Source organism: Vulpes vulpes, chromosome 13 (assembly GCF_048418805.1).
Source record: "Vulpes vulpes isolate BD-2025 chromosome 13, VulVul3, whole genome shotgun sequence".
Taxonomy (NCBI): domain Eukaryota; kingdom Metazoa; phylum Chordata; class Mammalia; order Carnivora; family Canidae; genus Vulpes; species Vulpes vulpes.
In genome coordinates, this window is record NC_132792.1 from 119,659,193 (window position 1) to 119,679,109 (window position 19,917).

Below are 19,917 nucleotides of genomic sequence, written 5' to 3' on the forward strand. Positions count from 1 at the left end.
TGGGTGCTGAGCAGGGAACTGCATGATCAAAGAAGAGGCAGGTGGCCGAGGGTCAGGACAAGGTGGGACTGAGGGAATTTCCAGAGACCAACAAGGTAGTGAAGGCACAGGCAGGAGCTCCCCCAGCAGGCAGGTGACAGGTGCACCTGTGGGTCTGTCTGTGTCTGCCTGTCTCTCTCATATGAAGTAATTTATGAGGCGAGGACACACAGACTGCAGAAGAGACTCTTCACTCTGAACAGGGATGAGTTCCAGCTCTCAGGAAAACCGAGAACAGCCACTAGAGGGAAGGTGGGGACACAGTCCTTGTGGGATCAGGCTCCTGGTATTCATGTTCCACGTGCACTTCTGGGCTTCTGTATTTCTGTCCTCACTCTGAGGATCGTGACAATAGAATAAAGTCCTTGCACACAAGGTGCTCGGCACAGGGAGCGCTGGATCACTGGTCCTGAGCTGGAGGAAGACACCATGCGGGGGAGGGGACGGGGGCATTTCTCCACAGGGGGAAGCCCCACAGGGCAGAGGGAGTAGGTGCAAAGTGCAGGTCGGGGGCTATGCAGGACCCCCTTGTGGGGGGGGAGGGGGTGTGGGCTGACCTAAGGGCATGGGGCAGGGGGATGGAGGTCCGGGCATCACCGCTGGAACAGGCCAGTGAACCCCGGGACAGGGGCACCAGAGAGAGAGAAGGGCACTGGTGATAGGAAGAGGCCCTGCCCAAACCCTCAGGAGCAGAGCAGATGAGGGAGGAGGGGCGCTAGAGGGGCCCCAGAGAAGTCTGGGAAGTCGGCAGGGGGTGAGGGGTCCAGGGAGTGGCCAGTAGGGTCCAGTAGGAGTGGGAGCAGGAAACATTGTCACCAGGGTCACATTCGGGTCACCTGATGGTGCTCTAGGGGTCCCTGTGAGGTGAGGCCCACGGTGGGCTCAAGTGTTGGGCAGGGGGCAGAGAGACGGGGTGAGGGCTGCAGGGAAGGGGCAACAGGTCAGGGGACGAACCACGGAGAGGCATGCGCAGACGGCACGTCCCCAGAGAAGGGCTGACCATGACGGATTCATGGCGCCCCCGAATAGCTCTCCGCACATAACTGAGTGCGGACTGAGTTCAAGACTCGGCTGGAGGTGGGATGTTGTGAGTCACAAAGGTTGTCCCAGGGGTGAGGGTCTGAAAGGCAGTTTGATGTATAAAGGGTGAGGAGGAGAGTTCTCTCAAGGGGTGCCAGGTGGCTGGGCCTGAGCAGTCATGACACATGTTTCTGTCAATTTATTTACTCAGTTTCCCTTCTTGAAAGGCCTACAGATGTCTCATCGCAAACGTGTGCAGAACCATTTAGCATAGACGCTAACTGATGCTTGGACCAGCCAGTCCCTCACCAGATGAGTCAGAGGAGGAAGAGGTGGGACCAGAGCTGCAGGCATCATGCTCCCAAGACAGCTGTCCCAGGAGGGCGGGATTCTCTGGCTTCTTCCAATTAAATCCTCATCAGGGCCACGCCTGCCCTGCGGACCTCACTGTAGACAGTAGTGAGAGGCTTGTCCCCTTCCAGACGTGCTGCACCTCTACCCTGGAATGCAGACAGAGGGTCCTGCAACAGCAGACAGACAGAAAGCCCCAACAGGACCCCCACAGACCCAGTGCTGCTGACATGTCCTCCCCTAATCACTCAGCACTGCATGGGCCCCGAGGTGAATTTCATAGCTAATACTGTGTTGTCCTGAAAGGATTCCAGGGGTACAGTGGTCAGACCCTGTGGATGACGGGGATTGACAAGCACACACCCAGGCACACAGGGATGTGGGAGGACCCAGGCTGCCCCCTCTCCCAGCCTCACCTTGTCCCTGCTGTCTCCAGACCCCTGCTGGTTCAGCTCTGCATAGTGAATGCCACCATTGGGGTCCCTGTGCTCCTCCTGCGACCGTGCACCTGGGTCATACACAGAGGGAGCTGAAGTCTGAGCCCTGGAAACCTGTACCCTCCCCTCCATGACCCCAAGGCCATGGCCGCCCCCACCAGCCTCCTGCAGGGACATCCCCTGAGCAGTCAATGCAGGAGGAAGGGAGCCCAGGGTCCAGGGGAGGGAGGTGTGTGGGCCCGGGGAGGAGAAGTGCAACCTGCCTCTCCCAGGCTCCAGGCTCTTCTTCACTCGTGTCCTCCAGAGGAACAGTCCAGCTCCCAGGATCAGCAGCAGGACCACAACAGTCCCCAGGATGCTGGGTAGTTGGGAGGCATCAGCCTGTCCCTGTGGATCTGCTTCCCTCCACAGAGAGATGGAGAAGGTTAAGGACAGAGAGAAGGACAGACGCCCATTGCCCAGCACGTACGTGGACATGTCTGAAGGCACCTGCTCAGAAGCTGAGGAGGGAGCAGCATGGCAGGTGCTTTCACTCAACACTTCCCGAGCTCCTGCTTGAGGCCCGGGTGCTGAGAGGAACAGGACACGGTGCCCACCCCTGAGGACACCTCTGTGGGAGGAGGGTGAGAAGGTGCCACAGGGAGCCAGCCAGAGCCATCCCAGGGCACAGGAGCTCCCAGCCTGTAGACACGTGTTCAGAGAGGCCCTCCTGGAGGAGGTTATGAGAAACATCGTCCTGAGGGAGGAGTGCAGGGAGCGGACAGGCAGGGTGGGTGCGGCCTTCCAGGAAGGAGGGCCATGAACAGGGAGGGGGGCACCTCGCCAGCCCTGGAGCTCCAGCACCCACTGGGGCAGGTGGGAGGGGACCAAGAGGGAGGAGCCAGGTAGGAGGGTGAGAGGGGGCAGGAGCCTCTTTCCAGAGGGCACAGTGAGTGTCTGAGTGATAAGCTCCTCTGGAATCGGGGATACTGAGGCAGCAGGGCCCTAGCAGCTGGTGAGGAGGCGGGAGGGCCGAGGGGGCACACGGGGCACCGGGTCACTCATTTACTCAGGGAAACACGGACTGTGAGCAAACAGCCCGGGGCCGAGCAGGGACAGGAATTCACAGGAGAAGCAGCCGTGGCCGCTGCCATCCAGGGCTTGGGGCTGCAGAGGAGGCTCATCCTGGTCCAGAGACTCACTCTCAGTGTGGGGGCCCCTGGGGGCTTCTGAGATGAGGCAGGTGTGAGGGCCGGACCGCAGCAGTTCCTGTGGAGCCTGAGCCCCTGAGGCCCAGACCCCGGGGTCAAACTCTTCATGTTGGACCTGCCCCCAGTGGCGGCCCCGGGGACTGCTCGGGTGTCAGGGCCCAGAGCCAGCTGGAGCCAAGGGGTCCCTGGATAGGAGTAGGGAGAGTGAGGATCCTGACCTGGAAGGGCTGATGGCAGCGGGAGGAGCCTGACCAGAAGCTGGAGGCTGAGGACAGCAGGACACATCCAGGACCCAGGCCAGCAGGTGGGGTGACCTGTGTCCGTGAGCTCACAATTGGGCAGAGGAGCACCCGGTCCTCAATCCTGAAGGAGTCGCTGGCTCATACCCCGTCTGGTGGCACAGACGGATGACATCCCCCAACTCCCCATGAAAACCACCCTGGACACAGGGAATGATGGGTGAGGGTGGGCAGAGGTCCCTGCTGGGAGCTGCCTGGACCAGCAGGGGTGAGGGTGGGGGTAGAGGAGACCGGGAGCAGCACCCAAGGGCAGAAGCAGGTGGACGTGCCTGCCAGACTCTGGATGGGGTGACCAGGTGAAGGGTGGTGCCATAAACATGGGGAGAGACAGGAGAACCTTCACCCAGGGCTGCCTGAGCCCCAAGAGCCCCTCCCCTCTGCAGGATGCACTCACCGTGGCCACAGATGTCCCCAAGGTCCAAGGTGACAGTTTTCCGGTGTTCTTGGTTGCTGAGCACACAGTTAAGGCTGATGCTGGGCTGGCTCAGGGGCAGGCTCAGAGCCAGGGTCCAGGGGTTGGGAGCTGGTCCTGGGGTCCCTCGTTGTTCCAGGTCCCTAGGGAGTCCCCTGCTCTCCCAGGACAGGGTCATGTCCTCCCTGGTTCCCGAGGTGTCACACTTCACGGTGACGTTGCACCAGCCTGGGGTGATGAACCGATCCTTGGCCCAGATCTGGGGAAGGGACAGGGGCTCTGGGGCAGGTGGAACAAGAGGACAGAGCGTCACATGTGCAGAAAACATCACAGCTCAGTCTTCGTCCTCTGGAATCTCCCCGAAGCTCTGGTTTCCTTCCCCTCAGGATGGTGAAAGCATATTACGAATAGAACAGAAGTGACCAAAACTACAGCAGGTGCCATAAGGATGTTGCCACTGAGACAGCTCTATGGAATTTCACTAGACTGAGCAATTCTTAAAAATCTCAATGGAGAAATTTGGTCCAGCAACCACCTACCCAAACTCCATTAACTGTACGAAAGCGGGGTGTCCCATAGAAGAAGGAGAAGTTGGAACAGAAGATTTTAACTTGGTAGACCCTGCCCATCTTCTCCTGCTGGGATGGTGTCAGGACCCCATTCCCCTGGTACAGAAGTCACTGGCCTGATCAGGGCCTTAGAGATTAGCCCAGGTTCTCAGCAGAGGAGCTGCAGGGGGGGACACAGTGTGGTCCCTAGGAATAGACACCCTGTGTGGTAGGAACATGCACTGAACTCGAGGTCTCCCCGAAAAACAAGGGACAGACTCATAATCGGTCTTGCAAATCTCTCGGCCTGAGGCTGCAATGCTCCCTCTGCAGCAGGACTCATCCCAGCAGTGCTGGCTGTGCAGGTGGAGGAAAGGGCCAGGACTCAGCGGATACAGGTGCCACCAGAAGGGGGGACAGGAAAAGAAATGGATTCTCCCCGGAGCCTCCAGAGACCAGCACAGCCCTGCCCACACCCGGACCTCAGGGCACAGGCTCTGGGGTCTGACTCCTGCCCAACAGCACAGTAGGACCCTCAGGTGGGGTGTGGAGAGCCCCTGAGGTGTCCTTGCCTGTTCCAGCAGCACAGACAGCTCAGGGACAGCCTGAGGACCCTGAGTCCTATGGGGACAGTAGTGTTAAGGCAAAATCCCCACTTCCCCCGACAGGGGTTCCCCTCCCGAAGCACCAAAATGATTCCATCCCTGGGGTGACTGTCAGCTCTGCCTGCATTTGTGGTGAACACCCTGCATCTGATTCCAGGGGAGAAGAGAGAGTCTGAAGGCTGGGGTCTGGGGGGAGCCCTGCGAGCCAGGCGCGGGGACCCTCCAGGGACAGAGGAAGGAGGTGAGCTCTGGGGCTGGGGGAGGGGCCTACACACCATACACAGTCAGGTGGAAATCCCGGTCATACATTATTCCTCTGGTGTAGGAGCCCTGAGCCCGGTACAGCCCAGTGTCCTCCAGGGTCAGGTTGTTCATCCTCAGGGTCGTCATGTTGAGCACATGGACCCTCTTCTGGAACTTGTCCTGGAAGTTGACCCATTCTGGAGTGCGTGCCCCAGCGGAGACCCGCAGCACCGCTGTATACTTTGCCCCGGAGAGGATCCCCCAGGTCATCTTCTCCAGCTGGACTCCTGCAGGCAAGTCTGGGTTTCTGAGCACTTGAAACAACACAGAAGCTCCTTGCATCCGCTTCAGAGAAACAGGGTTTCCCGAATCCTCAACTCCAGAACCATGGGCTGCAGAACCCTGGGTGCCAGTGCTGCAGACGCCTAGGGCAGAGGGCACAGGAAATGAGGGTGGTTTTCCAGGAGGAAGGAAGGAGAAAAGCCCAGAAATCTTGCCATGAAATCCCTCCCGTGTGCTCCATGACTCCTGGAAGGCAGAAGAGTGCATGAGTGTGAAGCGATGCTAGAGTCACTGCTGTCCCAGGGCAGCGTCCCCTTGACCAGGTCATGTGACCTCGCTCACCTGCAGGGTCCTGTCCCCCAACAGGGAGAGGATGAAGTGCAGGGGACTCGGACCAACAGCTCTGGCACATTTACCATCCATACCGAGAGCATTTCTGCAGAAAGGAGCTGCTCACCTGTTGGAGATCCCTTCCTGGCCTTGACCCAGTCCCTATGGATTCTCTCCAGACCTGGGGACCCCACATGGGGCCCAGCACCCCTTACTCACCTGCCCACCGGTCCCCAGGACAGGTATCCATGCTGTCCCTGCCTCCGGCCAGCCAGGACACTGACACCTGATTCCTCCTCAGCCTCAAGGGCTCCTCGTCTGTCCCCTCCTACACACTCACTCCCCTCTGACACCCCGTGCAGGAGGAGGTCTAGGCCTGACATGCTGTCCTGAAAGCATCTGCCCTGGATACAATTCTCTGAATCTTACTGTTTTCTCCTTGGTTCTTATTTACTTTGTTACAAAGAAGCAGGTGGTCTGGGCAGCCCTCCTGGCAGGGCGGTTTAGCGGGGCCTGCAGCCTGGGGTGTGATCCTGGAGACCCGGGATCCAGTCCCACATCGGCCTTCCTGCATGGAGCCTGCTTCTCCCTCTGCCTGTGTCTCTGCCTCTCTCTCTCTCTCTCTCTGTGTGTGTCTCTATGAATAAATAAACAAAATCTTAAAAAAAAAAAAAAAGGAAGCAGGTGATCTGATGAAGTAAGAACTGGAAAATCCCACTCTGGTGAACACAGACCTTCTTTCAGTCCCCTTTCGGGGCTCCCTCTGCTTCCCTCCTGACCCCCCAGGGTACCCCCACCCTGAGCTGTCCTCAGTCTCCTGTTCCAGGCACAGTCTCACATGCAGCAGGGGCACAGACCCCTTGAATTCTGGAGGCCGCCTTTCCTTCCTTTGCCAACGGAATGTCACCATAGTCAGGCCTCATGTCGCCCCAAGAGCCAGAGGACACCTGCTTTCTTCTCCAGCTCAGCCCTGGGCTCTGGGTCGGCCCCGCCGGGCACAGCAGCTGCAGGGGCTGCGCGGTCCCCTGAGCATCGTAGGCCAGGGGGTGCCCGTCCCCACCCTGGGTCCCAGCAGCCCCTGCTTGGTCTCCTCCATCCCTCTCCCCAGGGGGCTGCGGGCTCCCCTGGCCTCACCCCTGCTGGGGGTTCCATCCTGCAGCCAGGCAGCCAGGGTCAGGGCTCCCAGCCTGGCCTCCGCCAGAAGCTCCTGTGTTCATTCCGCTCCCCCCACCCGGGGCTGGAAACCAGACGCACCGTGTGTGCTCCATATCGCAGGGCTGCTTCCTCTGCTCCTCTGCAAAGACACCAGACAGCCCCGCACCTCCTGCCTCCCTGCCCGCCCGGTGGTCCTCCCTCCCCGGTAGCCCGGGCCACTCACTGAGGAGGAGGCTGGTGAGTCCCAGGAGCCAGGAGGTCCTGCCCAGGTGGGGATCCCCTGAGCAGGGGCCCATGGCAGGCTGCCTCCCTGCTGGATCCATCTGGGCCTACAGTGAGGCAGGGGAAGCATCTAGAACATAGAGGAAGAGAGGATGAAAGACGTCACTCAGACCTTGGGCTCTTCCGCACCCCAAGGGCAGGGCTAACTGTTAGCCCTGGGACCTCACTGCCCAGTCGAGATTAGCCCATTCAGGTCTCTCCTGTTGTCTCCGCACCTGCAGTGGGATCAGGAGATCATTGCAGAGCAAATGTAGGAACAGCCCCTGGGGTGCAGGGGAGGCCCCAACCCTGAGCTCACAAGCAGCCTGACGGTCTCACCTCCCCAGTCTGTACCCCTAGGGCTCCTGACCTGTGTCCCTGGGTTTCCCCTCAGCCTCGGGCTCTGCTCTCCCTCCTGCTGGCGCCCCAGGGCTCTGTCTGCACCCTAGGGCCCGCCCTGCCCCCACACACAGGGCACAGCCCCCCAGGAGCAGCACCCCAACCAGCACTTCCCTGCGCGGCTCTGCCGGCCATGGGCCTGCACTCCGACACAGGCAGGGGTGCAGAAGGATGGGCTCCTCCTGCCACAGGCTCTGTAGCCTGTCCTGTCCCACCATGTGTCCTCCTGCAAGTCCCCACATCCCGTCTGGGCTACCCCGACCCGCTCTGAACCTTCAGACCAGAGAGCCGTCAGCCCTGTCCCTGCTCCCACCCACTTTTGGGAGATCCCTTCCCAGGGCGTCCCTGAGCCTTGTGGGTACAAACCCCGGGGATGGGGTCCAGACCTAGGCAGTTCAGTCCCTGGTCACTTCAAGGGGAGGGGCAGCCAGTGGCTCTGCCCCCGTCCACATCCCCGTCCCAGTCCCCATGCCCGTCCCAATCCCCGTCCCCACAGCCCTGGCCAAGCCCTCCTGGGTGAGGACTGCTTGCTTGTGGAACCCACAGCTTGGGGTGGGGTTGTGGCCCCTGAGGGGGCCCCGAGGACTTGCTGAGCAAGGACCCTGAATGTCAGCCAGCACACCCTCCATGCTGGCCCAGCACCAGGGACTTTTTACAGCTCTAGGCCACTGGTCTTTCCTGACCCAAGTCCCTGGCAGACCTTGAGTTGCCACACTAAGGGGGAGGGAGGCCAGGCCTGACCCAGGGCAGCCTCTCTCATTCTCACACCCGCAAGTAGAGGTACAAGCCTGTGGTTGCAATCTGGAAGCTTCTGACGTCCAGCCCTTTGCAGATCACAGCTACCCGCCACACTGGCTGAATCACCCACAGCCCAATGTCTCCAGCCCCAGGCAGGCAGGGCTTGCTTGTCTCACTCTTGAACAATCTGAATACTTCCTAACCCACCCAGAAACAGCTCCCTGGTGGGCAGAGAGCTCAGGACCCTGAGCCTGAGGACAAAGGCAGGGCAGCATGACTTCTGTGCTGACAGTGGCTTCAGACTAGAAACCTTCCTGGAGGAGCAGGTGCCACAGTCTGCCCCCAGGGGAGCCCGGGTTCTAAGACCAGACATAGTGAGGCTGCATCTCACCCTCCTACCCCTTCCCTGCGTGTCCCCTGGACACATGGCTGCACGGCCCTGAGCCCCCGAGCTCTCCACACAGTGGGGACGTGGAGCTGCTTCAGGACTCGCTGGGGGAGTCATAGGGCCTGTGTGGGGCCAGCGCATCCCAGGGCCCGGGAGACTCCTATTTGACCCACAGTGCCCTTGGAGGAGAGCCCTCCCGCCTCAGGAACCTGCTGACATCGCTACTAGACCAGGTTCCCAGGAGCCCCCTCCTGCCTCTCCATTTCCTACTGTCCCCTCAGAGAAACAGGCCTGACCTGGGGACAGGCAGCCCCGAGGGTAGAAACTCCCTCCCTCAGCCAGCTCCCCTCTGCCCTTCCCCACAGGAGCCTGAAGCCCTCATCCAGGGAAGAGACATCAGGGTGAATCAGAACATCCTCCCTCACAGGGGCCCTAGGTCTTCACCCACCGGAGAGAAAGGACATGAAACCCTGGAGTGAATGATCCCTGTGAGGCCATCGGGTAAGATGGGGCTGGTGGGCAGAGGCCTGCAGACTGGGGGCCCTGGGAGGTCACAGAGCGGCTGCCCCTTGTCCCCACTGACTGCACCCTCCACAGCCTGTGGCACACTTCAAGGGACCCCGGTCAGGGGCTCCCAGGCTTCTAGCATTCCTGACCCTCTTGCCCTCTGGCTGCTCCTCCTCAGGATTCCCATCCTGACTCTCTCCATTCCTGGGCCTGGCTCCTGGGCCCCTTCCTGTCTACACTCACCTTCCCTTGAACCCCAGACTCAACCCTGCAATTGCCTGCTCAATAGGCCCACGTGGAGGCCCAGGGGTCTCCAGCCTGCCCTCAGCCCTGATCCCGCCCTGCTCCTCCCCCGGGGCTCCCCCTCTCAGTAGTGCACCAGCACCCTCCACGGAGCCCAGGCCCAGGTCCTGAGGACACCTCGGACCTCTCCTCTCTCCAAACCCCACCTTGACCCATCAGCAAGTCCCGTGGGCTCCAATGTAGCTCACGAAGGACGAGGAGTTCCAGCACCTCCAGCGGGTCTCCATTCTACCCAGAGCACCTGGAGCACCTCTTGCTAACTGTCCAGGGCCCTGAAGCCAAGGGGTGCCAGAGCCATATCCAAGCCCAGTGGTTCGGCTCCAGAACCCCCGCTTCTAAGTCTAGGCCAAGCCCCCCGCAGCCCTGTGCCGGGTCCTCTCCTAGGCCCACCCTGGCCGCGCGGCCCTGCAGGGTGTCCTCCACACACAGCCCCGTGGCCTCCCTGCCGGGCTCACGCCCCGCCCCTGCGCCCCTCAGATGCTCTGCTCACCCCCATCCCACCAAGATAGGACACAGCACTCTCGGGGCTCGGGCCCTCCCCCACCCCTCTCCCGGCTCCCCCATCACCCCCTCCAGCCCAGCCTGTGGCCGCTCATCCAGCAGCCAGGCTCCCAGCTCCACACCGTGGCTCCTGTCACCTCTGCCTGCAGCATCATTCCTGGACCTACACGATTCCCGCTCACACCTGTTCAGCCTCTGCCACCAACCCCCTGCCCAGGGAGGCCGATCTAGAACAGCAGCTCCCCTGCCTGACACTCCTTCTCTTTGGTTACCCACTGGCCACCACCTGACCTTATACATCTACTTGGTTCCTAGTTTATTTCCAGTGTCTCCCCCTAAATACAAGTGCCTGGGGCTGGGAATTAATTTTGTTCACCTGTGGGCCCAGCACTGAGTACCATAGTGAGCACTCCACAAACAGGCTGTGGAGGTGGGATCGCCAGAGGGGAAAGCCGGGATTCCAGAGGGAGACCACCTATCTGGCCTCAAGTCCCAGCTCTGCCCCTTACCGGCTTCGGGATCTTGCAGATCTCAGCAAGAAGTACTCTACTTTTTCATCTATAAAATGAGATAACTATAGTATTATAGGATGAACTAGTGGTTATATCTTCACTTCCTAGAATGGTATCTAGCCTATAAGAAATGCTAAATGGTTGAGCTATTTATAAATTATAGATTATAAATACTGTTGATTTATCCAAAAACCTGCCATTTTTATATTAGTTGGAGGGAGGAAAGTGTAGGAGAGTCGTGGGAGGGGGACGATCCTCATCTCTCACACTGGAAAATACGTGGTGTCTGAAATTTGATCTGAAAATAGTAATATAAGAACAGTATTTTTAAAAAGGAACGTTTTTTAGGAACACGGATATAAATGCCGTGAGAAATAGTTAAGAGCTAGAAGTAATTGAGTTGCAGAGGAGTTTGGATGACAGAAAGGGCAGGACATCGTTTTACTTCTTTTCATAAAGTACACAGTGAGAATGAAAATAAAAAGACACAAAAGTTTCTTCAGATGTGCAGCATCTGACATCATCTTGGTGGCAAGTATATCACTTAAGTGTCCGCTAAGTGGACACTTAAGTTTCCTTTCCTCGGAAAAGGGAACTGTTTTCCAGAACAGGGAACAGTGGGAGCCAAGGTACAGAGGTGGGCGTAGGCACCAGGTGCTTGAGCTCATTAAGGAAGTTCTCCCCGAGCCTGGAGACACATCTGCTACTGGGGATTGGGTCTGGGGCTGGGGGTGCTATAAGAGATCGGGGTCCTGACAGGAAACTAGAGCACCTGCACCTCCAGGGCTTGGTGACAATTGGAAACAGCAGTATGAACAATGACAGCCTGGTGGGGAAGGAGAACACAGCTGTCTAATCCTCACAGAGATGCCCGAGGCTCAGCATTAGCTCACACTGGGCTCCAGACAAGTAGCCAGTGTTCTTGGACAAGTCAAGCACTCATTTCAGGACAATCATTTTTCCTCCTGAAGCTCCTTGGCTTGTCCTTTCTGAAGCTATGCCTTTGCCCTGATTGTGAGACATGGTCTGCACTGGAGCTGCTCTGCCTCCCATATGTGTAGAAAAGAGATATGAATCCATTGTCTGTAAACTAGGTCGTTCCAAATTGTTCTTGGAAGGCATATATGGTATTTGTGTAGGTGGAATAGAATCTGGTCTTTACTCTGTGTCCTAAGAAGCAGGGGAAGACCAGGCCCAACTGTGCGGATGAGTGTTAGCTGCCCAAATGGTGTTCCTCTACAAAATTCATTTTCTTCATTATTTTCTTTGACTCCAAAAGTGACTGAGCCCCAACACCAACTCGTGATAATAAACGCACGGTGAACTATTAATAGTTTAACCAATTTTATCACCTTGATAAAGATCATCCCCAGAAACACCACTCTTAACAGCCTACTTAGTGATGAGAGATGGGAAGTGCTCCTTCGGACAATAGGAACAAGGCAGGATGACCCCCATCACCACCCTTTTCAGTGTTGGAATAGAAGTCTCTGCTAATATGTAAGACTAGACAATTAAATAAGAAGCATACGGACTGGAAGGAGGAATTAAAACAATCTTTATGCTCAGATGACATGATTTTCTATTTAGAAAATCCAAGAAAAACAGACAAAAAAGAGGAAGAAGAGTAAGGCGGAGAAGGATGGGGAAGAGAAGAAGGAGGATAAGGGGAGAAGGAGTCTTAGATCTGATGAGTGATGATAGCAAGTTTGCAGGACACATGAGGTCACTGCACAAATTCATCTGCTCACACAGTAGCAATGAAGAAAAGGAATTGGAATCTGAATACACAGTACCGTTTACACTGACACCCCAAAAATGAACTATGTAAGTAGAAACCTATCAAAACACCCAGAAGACTTCATGAGGAAAACTACATAACTAGAGAAGAACTAAATATATGCAGAGATAGTCCACGTTCATGGATAACAAGACTCAATATTGTCCAGATATCAATTCTTCTCAACTTGATCCAGAGATTCAGGGCAATCACCATCTGAATCCCAGCAAATTATTTTGTAGATATGGAGAAAGTGATTCTAAAGTTTGTATGGTGAGAAAAAGGCCCAGCGTGGCTCACACCATATTGCAGAAGAACGAAGGTGGGCAACTGACACCACTGAATGGCAAGACCTGTTAAAAACCTACAGTAATCCAGACAGTATGGTCTCAGTGAAAGAAGAGCCAATAGAGGGATGGACAGAATGGGAGTCCAGACATAGACCCACATGGAGACAGTCAACTGATCTTTGACAAAGGAGCAAAGGCAACACCATGGAAGAAAGACCATCTCTCCAACAAATGGTGATGGAATAACCTGACATCTATGTGGGAAAAAAAAAAGAAAAAAGAACCAAGACACAGACCTTACACCCTTCACAAAAATTAAGTCAGTGAATCAATACCCTCCATATAAAATGAAGAATTATGAAACTCTCACAAGACACAGCGCAGAAATCCAGGTTTCCTTGCGTTCAGTGATGATATTTCAGAAAAGGCACCAGAGGCACAACTGATGAAAGATAAGATGAGCTGGACTTCAGTAAGATGAAATACGTGCTTTATAAAAGACAATATCACAAGAAGAAAAGACCAGCCACAGACTGGGAGAAAATATCTGCAAAAGAGTTATCTGTTAAAGAACTGTTATAAAAAAAATAATAAAATAATAATAAAGAACTGTTATTTACCATACACAAAGAACTCTGAAGACTCAAGAAGAAGAAAAGAAAAACCCAATTAAAAAGTAGGCCAAAGGGGGTCAGCCCAGATGGCTCAGCCCAGGGTGTGATCCTGGAGACCCGGGATTGAGCCCAGCCTGCCTCTCCCTCTGCCTGTGTCTCTGCCTCTCTCTGTGTGTGTCTCTCATGAATAAATAAAATCTTAAAAAAAAAAAAAAGCCAAAGGCATTCACGGACACTTCACCAAAGAAAAACCTCAAATGGGAACTAAGTATGTGCAGAGATGAGCTGTGCTCCCAATAAGCTCTTGACCCCTTCTCCCTCTCCCCACAAGGCAGCTCATGGGCCATGGGCTCCTTTCCTAAAAACCTACCTGGTCACAGTAGCACAACCACTATTCACTATTCCCTGCTCACTGAGTGTGAGCTGTGAACCTATCAGCCTCCAACCTAGACCCTTCCCTATGGTAGAGTCAACCAACCCACAAACAATTCTTAAGCTCCTACTGTGTGTCAGCCCTACTTTGAGCTCCTACTGTGTACTAGCCCCTGTTCCTGGTGCTTACATACATGCCCCAATGCACCCAGCAAACTCTGCCTTCCCCACGGTATTAGGAGGGGAAAGGCAGTGCTCGGTAACTGCAGGAAGTGAGGTGAGTAGGGCTCTGGATGAGAGAGCAGGTTGGGGGGCGCAGGAGTCCACCTGGGAGTGTGGTTCCCAGGTTACAACGGGAAGTCAGGACAGGCTTCATCAGGAAGCTGACTCCTGAAAAATTACCCAAAGGAGATGAGGAGTAGCCCCGGGCATTTGGGGTAATGGCTTAACTGGCACAGGTGACGGCTCCTGTCATGGCCCTCAGGTGGGACCCTGTCTGGCCTGTCCAGGAGCAAGAGGTCCTGTGGCTGATGCACATGGGAGCCCAGGAGATACAGGTAGGAGACTGAGGTCAGAGAGGTAAGAGGGAGCCAGTTCAGGTCCATCCTGACCTAGATCCCAGGTTGCCAGAGCCAGAAGGGCCTCAGCCTGTCTCATAACTTGCTGGACAGGTGAGAGAAATCAGGGGACAGATGTGTGTGATACGCCCTGAGACCTCGGAATGTAAGCAGGATCCTGAACAGCCTCTCTCAGCCCTGACTGTGGCCGCAGCAGAGCTGTTCCGGGCGGGCCCGGGGCCGGGCCGTGCTGTCCTCCCTCCAAGTGTCCAGGAAACACCTGCTCCCTGAGGTGCAGGAAGGCGGGGCTGGGACCCCTGGGGGCGGGCGGCTGCCGCTGCTGCTGCTCCGTCCACCAGGGGGCGCTGTCCACACAGTTTTGCACAAGGCCACTTACAGAGCTCAGGGATAGGTCCAGTCTTCCTTCCAGCTGCCCTGGTGCTAACCTCTGAGCTTGGCGACCTGTGCTGGACGAGAGGGAGTGTCCTCAGGCCTGGAACGACAGAGTGTCCAGACAAGCGTTTGCTGCTCAGCATTCTCTCTTTGGTGATGGTTTTAGGCACCCGGTGTCTGCAGCCGCTGCCAACTTGGACCATGAGGAACAAGCAACAGGACAAGCCCCTGTGCCCAGGATGGAGTAGAAACGTGGAGAGCCTGGGAGCCCCGGGACCATGCTGAGCCCTCCGTGCAGCCCAGCCACCGCCATTGCCTGCCTTCCTTTTAGAGGAGAAACTCCCCTGCTTCGGCCTCCAGAGCCAAGCTGTAGCCTTGCTGCCCTCAGACCTCCTCCTAACTTCTATACTCAGACAACAAGAAAGAAGATTTATTCATAAAATCAAACGCTGGTTTAAAGAAGACACCGATCCAATGCAAAATTCTGATATCTGACCAAGTTGACCTTCTCCATAATTGTCATTAGGAATGAGGAGCAAGGGGTGCCTAGGTGGCTCAGCGGTTGAGCATCTGCCTTTGGCCCAGGGTATGAACCTGGAGTCTTGGGATCGAGTCCCACATCAGGCCCCCTGAATGGAGCCTGCTTCTCTCTCTGCCTGGCTCTGATCTCTTTCTTTGTGTCGCTCTGACTAAATAAATAATATCTTAAAAAAAAAAAGGAATGTGGAGCCAGGCATAATACAGAGAAGAAAGAACATGAAAAATTATGGGGGAAGTCTGAGACATTGGAGAAGTAGGAGACCTTAGTTTCCTCTGGTCCCGGGGATCCAGCGAGATCACCATGAAATCATTCTGTACACTTGCAAAGTCAAATGGAGATCCAAGAAGAGAATAGCTGCAACTCTACAAATAGAAAAGTGACCACGTTCTGCAAGGTAGGAGGCTCAGGGAAGGGAATCCGAGGTGCTACATGGGAAGCTAGACGTGAAGGGAGGGAGCCTCGTGCAGGGGCCTCAGGAGTGACGGAGCAGCAGAGGGAACATTGGAACATTTAGATTTCTGCTCAGGTGAGGGATGTCCCTGCCTGAAAGGTGCTCAGGTGGCAAAGCGGGATGCGGGTGGGTGAATCCTGGGTAGGACATGTGGTCTCAGGATCCCCAGGGTCACAGGAAGACAGAGGTGCCTGAGTGCAGCAGAGTTCCCAGGCATTGGAGCCAAGAAGCCGGCTGCAATCAGCGAGTCCAGGACTGGGCTCTCAGCTTGGGGTGGTCATGAACCCTGAAGTGGGGCACAGTCAGCATGACCTTGCTCTGAGCAGGGGCCCAGCATGTAGCAAACCTGCGAGAGCCTCCTTCCCCCCTCTGGAAGAACAGCACAGGCACCCAACTCAGGGTTCTGCAGGGTTTGGGGCTCCAAATGGGGTCACATTCATGACTTAGAAATGCTGGGGGAGCATGTGGTGCAGAGAGGGACCAGGCAGACAGGAGTGATGGACTGCTTTTCCCTGAGGACGCACTGAGGAGCAGGGATCTGAGCTTTAGGCTCTGGGCCTGAGGACAGGGAGGCCACCATTTTCACTCTCATCCTCAAAGGGACCTGGAAAGCTTTCAGAGAACAAAAGCCACCTGATATATTCTGGGTGCTAAACCAGAAAAGCATGCAGCCAAGAATTCTTTATGAAGCCAGCATGTAATTCAAAATTGAAGGAGAGACAAAGAGTTTCCAGGACAAACAAACTGTAAGAATTTATGATCACCAAACCAGCCCGACAAGGAATATGCAAATGAATCCTTTAAGCAAAAAGAGAGTCCAGAAGTAACATAGACCCGAAAGGAATAGAGATGATATACAGAAACAGTGACTTTACAGGTGATACAATGGCACTCAATTCCTGTCTTTCCATAGTTCTTCTGAATATAAATGTATTAAATGCCCCCCCGCCCCCCAAAAGACACTGGGTATCAGACTGCATTAACAAAAAGCAAGACCCATCCATATGCTGTCTGCAAGAGACTCATTTTAGACCCAAGGACACCTCCAGATTGATAGTGAGGGGTGGAAAACCATTTATCATGCTAATGGATGTCAGAAGAAAGCAGGGGTGGAGATCCTCATACCAGATAAATTAGATTTTAAACTGAAGACTGTAATAAGAGATGAGGAAGGACTATATCATAATTAAAGGATGCCCTACAAGAGGATCTAAACTTTATAAATATTTTTACCCCTCACATGGGAGCAACCAATTAAAACCAAAATTAAAGAAATAAATCCATAATAATACAATAAGTGAGCCCCACTCACTGCAATGGATAGAGTATCTAAGCAGAAGATCAACAAGGAGATAAGGGCTCTGATGACACACTGGGCCACACGGACTTCAAAGACATATTCAGAACATTTCACCCTAAAGCAACAGAGTACACATTCTTCTGTGATGCACATGGAACATTCTCCAGAATAGATGACAAATTAGGTCTCAATCAGTACCAAAAGATTGGGATCTTTCCCAGCATATTTTCAGACCACCATGCTTTGAAACTGGAACTCAACCACAAGAGGACATTTGGAAGAATTCAAATATATGGAGACTAAAGAGCAACCTTCTAAAGAATGAATGGGTCACCACAGAATTAGGGAAGAATTACAAAATTCGTATCTACAAATGAAGATGAAAATACAACTGTCAAAAAACCTGTGAGATGCAGCAAAGGCAGTCCTAAGAGGGCAGTGGGTAGTACTACGAACCATTCCCAAAACAAGAAAGTCTCAAATACACAACCTAACCTTGCATCCAAAGGTGCTGCAGGAAGAACCCTAAATGAAGCCTAAACCAGCAGGAGAAGAGAAATGGTATATATATTAGAGCAGAAATCAATGAAATAGAAACAAACAAACAGCAGAACAAATCAATGTACTAGGAGCTGGTTCTTTGAAAGTGTTAGTAAGATTGGTAAACCCCTAGGCAGGCTTCTCTAAAAGAATAAGGAAAAGACTCACATAAATACAATCATGAATGAAAGAGGAGAGATCACCACCAAAACCAAAGCAATAGAAACAAGTTTAAGAATATATTATGAGCAACTATGTGCCAACACATTAGGCAACCTGGAAGAAATGGATGCACTCCTAGAGATGTATAAAATACCAAAACTGTAACAGGAAGAAAGAGAGAACCCGAACAGACCCACTGCTGGCAAGGAAATTGAAGCAGTCATCAAAAATCTCCCAACAAACAAGAGTCCAGGGACGGATGGCTTCCCAGGGGAATTCTACCAAATGTTGGAAGAAGAATTACTACCTATTCTTCTGAAGCTGTTTCAAAGAACAGAAATGGCAGGAAAATTTCCAAAACCTTTCATGAGGCCAGCTTCACCTGATCCCAAAATCAGACAATGACCCCACCAAAAACGGGAAATACAGACCAATATTCATGATGAAAATGGATGCCAAAGTTCTCCCCAAAATATTACTCAATAGGATCCCACAATACATTAAAAGATTTATTCACCACAGCTAAGTGGGTTTTATTCCTGGGCTGCAAGGGTGGTTCATCAGCTGTGAAGCAATCAATAGGATACACTACATTAAAAAAAGAAAGGACAAGAACCATATGATGCTCTCCATAGATGCGGAAAAAGCATTTGACAAAGTACAGCATCCTTTTTTGATTAAACCTTTTCACAGTGCAGGAGGAGAGGGAACATACCTCAATTTCATAAAAGCCATATATGAAAAGGACATAGTGAACATCATTCTCCACTGAAAGAAACAGAAATCTTTCCTCCTATGGCCCTGAGCACTGTGGTATGTCCACTGTCATCACTGCTGTTCGACCAGTACTAGAAGTCCTAACCTCAGCAGTCAAACAACACAAAGAAATAAAAGGCATTTGAATTGGCAAAGAAGTCATATTCTCCAGCTTTGTAGATGACATGATACTCTATATGGAAAACCCAAAAGACTCCACCTCACATTGCTGAACTCATACAAGAATTCAGCAAATTTGAAGGATATATAATCAACGCAAGAAATGCATCACATTTCTGTACATTACCAATGAGACAGGAGAAAAAGAAATGAAAGAGTCTTTCCCATTTACAGTTGTGCCCCAAACCATAAGATACCTAGGAATAAACGAACCAAAGAGGCAAACTTTTCTGTACTCAAGAAAACTACAGAACACTCATGAAAAGAATTGAGGAAGCCACAAAGAAATGGAAAAGCATTCCATGCTCATGGATCGGAAGAACAAACATTGTTGAAATGTCCATGCTACCCAAAGCAATCTACACATTTAATGCAATCTCGATCAAAATACCATCAACTTATTTCACAGACTTGGAACAAATAATCCTAAAATTTGTGTGGAACCAGAAAAGGTCCAGAATAGCCAAAGGAGTGTTGAAAAAGCAAGCCAAATCTGGTGGCATCTCAATTCCAGACTTCAAGCTCTATGACAGAGTTGTAATCACCAAGAGAGTATGGCGCTGGCACAAAAACAGACGTGCACATCAACGGAACAGAATAGAGAACCCAGAAATGGACTCCCAACTCTATGATCAACTAAATCCTCAACAAAGCAAGAAGGACCACACAATGGATAAAAGACAGTCTCCTCAAGAGCAGTGCTGAGAATTGGACAGCCACATGCAGAAGAATGACACTGGACCATTTCTTCACACCATACACAAAAATAGATCAGATGGATGAAAGACCTAAATGTCAGAACAGAATCCATCAAAATCCTAGAGAAGAACACAGGCAGCACCTCTGCGAAGTGGCCGCAGCAACTTCTTGCTAGACGCGTCTCGAATGCGAAGGAAACAAAGGCAAAAATGAACTATTGCGACTTCATCAAGATAAACTGCTTTTGAACAGCAGAGGAAAGAGTCTGCAGAACCAAAAGACAACCGACAGAAAGTAGAAGATATATGCAGATATATGCAGAAGATATAAAGGTTAGTATCAAACATCTATAAAGAACTTATCAAGCTCAACACACAAAGCATAAAAAATCCAATCAAGAAAAGGGCAGAACATGTGAACAGCCATTTCTCCAAAGAAGACATACAAATTGGCAACAGACACATCAACCTCGCCCTATGACCCAGAAATTGCACTACTAGGTATTTACTCCAAGGAAACAAAGATACTGACCTGAAAGGGCATCTACACCCCAGTGTTTATAGCAGCAATGTCCTCAGTAGTCAAATGATGGAAAGAGCCCAGATGTCCAAGGGAGGATGAATGGATAAAGAAGAGGTGGAGATATATACATATATATACACACACACATATATATGAATATTACTCTGGCATAAAAATTAATACTTGTCATTTGCAATTACGAGGATTGAACTAGAGGGTATTACTCAGTGAAATAAGTCC

At 53.0% G+C, this 19,917-nt stretch overlaps 1 protein-coding gene across 13 annotated transcripts; it reads right to left on the reverse strand.

The window, feature by feature from the left end:
- Positions 1-1,243: 1,243 nt before the first annotated feature.
- Positions 1,244-19,889, reverse strand: LOC140594973 (SLAM family member 9-like). 13 transcript variants are annotated; one of them, XR_011996289.1, is made up of 7 exons: positions 7,938-8,096; positions 7,135-7,263; positions 5,177-5,569; positions 3,731-4,027; positions 2,111-2,250; positions 1,827-1,918; positions 1,244-1,559 (listed from the first exon to the last, which is right to left on the reverse strand). XR_011996289.1 is itself a non-coding variant. In XM_072732614.1 (7 exons), exons 2-7 carry the CDS (start codon positions 7,232-7,234, stop codon positions 1,467-1,469), a joined length of 1,107 nt encoding a protein of 368 aa, XP_072588715.1. In that variant the 5' UTR covers positions 7,235-7,263; positions 19,687-19,889; the 3' UTR covers positions 1,244-1,466. The 13 variants fall into 13 exon arrangements, 12 of the variants coding, with proteins under 12 accessions (XP_072588715.1, XP_072588706.1, XP_072588710.1 ...); XM_072732614.1 differs by lacking the exon at positions 7,938-8,096 and adding an exon at positions 19,687-19,889 and having other exon boundaries at positions 2,111-2,242; XM_072732605.1 differs by having other exon boundaries at positions 2,111-2,242.
- Between the last annotated feature and the right edge of the window lie 28 nt (positions 19,890-19,917).

Excerpts from the sequence above, each read along its gene's own strand:
- LOC140594973 (XM_072732609.1), bottom strand. The coding sequence starts at position 7,234 with ATGGATCCAGCAGGGAGGCAGCCTGCCATGGGCCCCTGCTCAGGGGAT. Across the intron at positions 5,570-7,134 it reads ACTCACCAGCCTCCTCCTCA|GCGTCTGCAGCACTGGCACC; the intron begins GTGAGTGGCCCG and ends CCTCTGCCCTAG. Across the intron at positions 1,919-2,110 it reads GAGCCTGGAGCCTGGGAGAG|GTGCACGGTCGCAGGAGGAG; the intron begins GCAGGTTGCACT and ends TGTATGACCCAG.